Below are 5,256 nucleotides of genomic sequence, written 5' to 3'. Positions count from 1 at the left end.
TTTCTAATTAAAAAACTGCACTTAACTGACTGTCCACAGGTGAAACTGGCTGCCCAGTCACCTTGGAAGTTATAGTCAGAAGCTGGTCACTGGCACTTGCAGCAGATGCCCAGGGATGTTGATTGTGGGAAATTTCTACATCAACTGACCCATTAGACCCTGTGACATCCCACATTACTTCCAGTAATGAGTGTCTCTGATTCCATAGCATGTATCACCTCAGTCTCCCCCAGTTAGAATATAAGCTACATGAATGCAGGGAGTTTCGTCTGTTCTGTTCATTGCTTTATTCCTGCAGCTCAAATAGTGTCAAGCATATAGCAGATACTCAGTTATTATTTGTTAAATATAGGAATTCTCTGCTAAACTTATTGCAGGACCCTGAGCAATGCACTCTTCTTCTCTGCACCTCAGAGAGTAAAAAGTTGGATTCGATGTCATCTAACGATCTTTCCAGGTCTGCCAGTCTGTGATCCCATTTCATACTGTGAGCCATTGTTCTAAAGGGCTTTGTGGGCTATGGGGTATATGAAGGGGTGATCCTGGGGAGGATAGGCATGGATTGGTAGGGGCAAGCCTGAGTCAGAGAGAAGTGAACAGATAACTTCTGGGGCTGGGGACCAGGGCAGTCTCTGAAAATAAGTGTGAATGTCTCTTTGAGATGCAGGGGGTTCTAATTCCTATAAGGGTGTTTCCCTAGACACTGAGGGTACAGGATACTGAGGACCCACCCCGAGCATGTTGTCTTTGCCTCATTTGAGCCAGCCTGGTCAACAAAGTGTTCACAGGTCCCTGAGATTGTCATGGGAAAAACAGCAAAAATAGCAGCAGGGACTCCTTTTAAGTGTATTGAAAATACAGTTTTTTACCTGGATGAAGTGCACAATGAGAACATTTCTTTACATGAAGAGTTCCCTTGAGGCACAGCATTACTGTGTGTCCCCAGACCCCCACAAGGCAGTAATTTCATGTCCCCCTGAGGTTTAGTAGAGCTGCGACCATCAACAGGTTGACTGACAGGGCTCAGATTTGCTACCAGATAAACCAATGAGACATGAATTATATTGATTGGATTCAGAATCAAATATAAAAAAGATGCATGTTGGGTAACTGCAACAATTTTATTCTGCATTTAGGTTCAGTTTATTTCAAGGAAAAGAATGTTTTTAATATCAAGAGGCATGCATGTATGTGTGTCTTCCATGCTATTATTTTTTGTAAGTAGCTTTCACTGCAGATTAAGAGTTCAGGTTCATGGTGACCTAGGAGGAAAAAAAAAATAACAGCTAGAATTTTATTACTCATTAGTTGAGAGGCTCTTGCCATGAATTATCTCAATTACTTTTTATTTTAATGATAACAGGTTGATACTATTGTTGCCTTTAATCTGCATGTAGAAGCTGAGGCTCAGAGAGGGTCTGGCACATGGTCATAGAGTTAGTAGAGGACACAGTATTTGAACTCAGGTCTAAGTTCTGAATCCAGATGTACATGACATTGAGAGGAATACTCGAAAAGGATTGAGTCTTTGCCTTTCAAACTAAAAACTAGAATACTTACCATTATAACTGCAAAAGAATAGTGTTTTAAATGAAAAGGATCTATATTTTCTGGCAGATGATCTCAGTGTCACTGGGACATACTGAAAAAACAGAAATACTAATTCTAGGGATTTCAGCTATTGGGACTCTGTTCTTTCTCCAGAGAGTAGAGTCGTCACGTTCTCCTGTGAGTTTTTTTATGATACAGACCCAGGGAGGGCTAGGGTGTGACCTACACCCCTGCAATACCCAGCCATCTGTCCAGCCATCAAGGTACTAGGGCAGTCACCTTCTTCCTGGAGTCATTTCACTACTCAGAACTGAAGTTCCCTGCTGTCCTGGCCAAAGGCTTCGGAGCCCACATTGGTGGGCACAAAGTTTCTCTTAACCACACTCCCAGATCTGCTCAGCCAGCCTGCTATCTTGTGGGTCACACAGGTGGCAGTGTCGCAGGATCTCTTCTGGGCAGTGATGCTGTTTTGTAGGAAGGAGAAAAAGAAAAGGTCTGTCAGTGAGAGGTTGAGGGTGGGTGCCTGCCCCATGGGACCTTCAGTGGAAAATTATTGCTCTAAGAGGCACCAGTGAGCCTTAAATATTTCTCCTGAACACAAAATCACAGCAGAAAATCATAAGGCACTAAGGAAAATGCCACAGTCACTCCCCATAAACATTTCCAAGGGTATCAGAAAAACTAAACATGCTCTGGGAGACAAGCCATGGAACACAGAAGTGTAACAGCCAATCTTTTCTGTACAAGTAAACTAAAACTTGACCAAGGCTTATGTGACTAGAAAGATTATGGTGCCACACCCAATCCCCGTTATTTGGTCTATTTGGAAGATGTATCTCATTTGTAGGTACTGAGTATTCCTTTGGGGAAGGAAAATTCTCCTTTCTTCCTGGAAGATAAAGTGAGTTTGCAGCATCAGGTCAGAGGTGCTTATTTGCTCCTTGGTGCTTCTGTTTGTGCTACTTGAGGTTGCTCTCAGGGACCACCCACCCTGCTCTGACTCCAGCTACCAAGGGCTAAAGCTACTTGCCAGACAGATCCTTGTATTCATGAAGTGTGGGATGTGGCCAGAGCAATAACCACAAAGCTCAGGTGTTTTTAGAAATATACTTTTATCCCCCAATGAAAAGCATATTCAGAGGCGGAACTGAGAAGCTCTCCGCAGGCATTCACAGGGCTGTCCTCTCTCTCCTGATCTCTTCCTGGGTGATTCTCTTCTGGCCTGCTCTCCCTCCTCCCATCTGATATTCCAGACATCCATTGCCACAAAGAAAGCCACTGATACTAGCCCAAAGAGCACCCAGAGAAGACCACATGCATTAAGTTATAGGGAGAAAGGAACTAGAAAGGAGTGGGAGGGGTTGAATAAGCACCTTGGTTCATTCCCTGGCTTTACACTTATGAAGCTAAACTCTACCAATGCTGGGAGGTCACTTCAGTACTGCCAGTTTCCAAGTGAGCTATTCTACATCTTCCCCCACTTCTTTCAGAAAGGGATCTTTTTACATGTGCTACAACTGTAGCCTCTCCACATGACTTATGTCTTCAGTGGAGTCTGTAGAACAGCTGGGCCACAGACCAAGATGCACAGTGACAGCCTGCTGGCTGCTGTCCGGATGTGGTCTTTCCTACCTGTCAAGATATGCCTTCCTGGTAAGCTGGTGGGGAGGGTGAGCAATGTTCTGGGAGAAGTGCAGAGACTTACCTGAAGTCCTCTGTCTCCTGCTCCAGCTCACCAACCTTCATCTGCACATAATCCTTCACCATGGCAGCCAGTAGGAGGCACATGTCCTCCTCGGTGAGTGTAGCAGGATCAAAGTCACTCTCCAAGTCTGACCTAGGAAGGGCAAGCAAGCCCAAAAGGAGCTCTAAGCCCTTGTCTACCTCCTCCTCAGGATAAGCAGCCAGGTCTCCTGGTTTCTTGACTACCCCTGAGGATGTGGCTGCCCCAACTTTCAATGGACAGGGCATGAGCCCAGTGTCCATCCAAAAATGCTGCTTCACCAGGAGTTAGGTTATGATGTGACCTCAAAGAAATGGTTTGCTGGAACTGGATCATATAGTCATATGAAAGCTGATAGATAGAGTTTCAGGAACTTTATAAGCTTGGTATTAAATACAGACATTATTCAAAATAAATGCTAATGATAGTTTAAATCTGAAAGTGGTTTCAGTTTAATTTGAATGAGGGTGAGAAATTAGGTGAATAGATTGCATATCAGATTTAATAACAAATGTATTGGCAAATTAGCAGTTAGAATACATCTATTTCTCAGATTATGGTTAAATTAGTAAATATGTGAAAGACAAATTTTGTTTAAAAGCAGTAGAGCATGCTCTAAGTTTCAATGAGTTATATAAAATTTACATAAATGAGTACTGCATACCTTATGTCTGTTTGTAAATTGTGTGCTACATATCTTTGTATCACAAAAAATTATGAAAAACTTATATACACATTTACATTCATACAGCGGTACACTACCACCCATCCCTCCACTTCCACCCACCAAAAGCCCACTCAGAACAGGGACTTGTATGATTCCAGGGGCTGTAGGAGGTGAGAGCCTTCTTACCTGAGTGGTGCTGCCTGGAGCATGCCAGCTTGGTACAGGACCAGGATGCTGAGGGCTAGGAATGGGGAGATCTTCCAGAACCCCATGACGCCTCTCTGCAAGGGAAAATGACATCACCGTGCAACAGTTCCAAGTCCTATAGGCCCACAGACCAGAGCTCTGCTCCTGCTTATCCCTCTAACTCCCTGGTGTCCTGAATTCAGGCTGGTCATGTCATTTCCCTTCAACATTGTTTTCTCCTCAGCAAAGTGGACTGCTGGAGGATCCAGTGAGCCTGTAGCACTCTTGGTTTAGCACAGAAACCAAACGGAAGACTAGGGTGAGGAGGTCTCAGTCCATAGTCCCCTCCCTAGCACCCACACACTCTCACATACCACCTGTTGGCCAGGACTCCTGGAGGACAGACTCGGAGTACCCTGTCACCACAGCTTTTCCCACAGTGCAACTCAGCTGTACCCTGGATGCCAGGATTTTGCTCATACCCCGCAGGGGGCAAGGAATGGAGAGGATGTATCTCTGCAGTTTAAATCCCTGAGAAACTGAAAAACCGAATTATACTGTTCAGCTGCTCTACACTTTGGCAAAGAGTACCCTGTAAGAAGCAAGCTGGTAGTCTCAAATTCGGACCCTGGACTTAAATGTGGGGGGAAAAAATCTCCCAGAACGTGTTACTGGGGCTTGCGTTTAATGGTTACCTGCCCCTGGTCTTTGCACCTATTTGCCACCTGCTTGCATTGTCCCAGGCTCCGAACCCATTTCCCTAGGTACAAGACGTGATCCGTGAGCGCACAGTCCCCAAATCTATTCCTGCATCCTGCTCTGCGAGAGATGCCTGCGACTCTCCAGCATCCCAAATGGACCTAAGCACGTGTGCGGCTGGAGACAGCGAGAATGGAGCCCGCTTCAGCACGGGAAGAGTGGAGCTGGGAGTCTGCGAACTGAGAGCATCCTGTGTTACCTGTGAAAGGAGGCTGCGACGAACTGCGGATTAACACAGATAGCGTGATGAACAGTCCCAGACAGAAGTGGATAGAAATTCTGAGACGGGAAAAGAGATCAGCCAAGAAAAAGTGATGGAGAGAGAGGGAAGGGAGAAGAGGAAGAGAGAAACAGAATCACAGCCAAGCAG

The 5,256-nt window shown here is 45.2% G+C and overlaps 1 protein-coding gene across 1 annotated transcript; it reads right to left on the bottom strand.

Annotated features, from left to right (window-relative positions):
- Positions 1 to 1,125: 1,125 nt before the first annotated feature.
- CALCB (calcitonin related polypeptide beta) lies at positions 1,126 to 4,216 on the bottom strand. The gene is made up of 4 exons (XM_032488969.1): positions 4,128 to 4,216; positions 3,257 to 3,388; positions 1,831 to 2,015; positions 1,126 to 1,262 (listed from the first exon to the last, which is right to left on the bottom strand). Exons 1-3 carry the CDS (start codon positions 4,211 to 4,213, stop codon positions 1,856 to 1,858), a joined length of 378 nt encoding a protein of 125 aa, XP_032344860.1. The 5' UTR covers positions 4,214 to 4,216; the 3' UTR covers positions 1,126 to 1,262; positions 1,831 to 1,855.
- Positions 4,217 to 5,256: the final 1,040 nt, after the last annotated feature.

This window comes from Camelus ferus, chromosome 10 (assembly GCF_009834535.1).
Source record: "Camelus ferus isolate YT-003-E chromosome 10, BCGSAC_Cfer_1.0, whole genome shotgun sequence".
NCBI classification, from domain to species: Eukaryota; Metazoa; Chordata; class Mammalia; order Artiodactyla; family Camelidae; genus Camelus; species Camelus ferus.
This window is presented reverse-complemented; position numbering and strand designations above follow the sequence as displayed.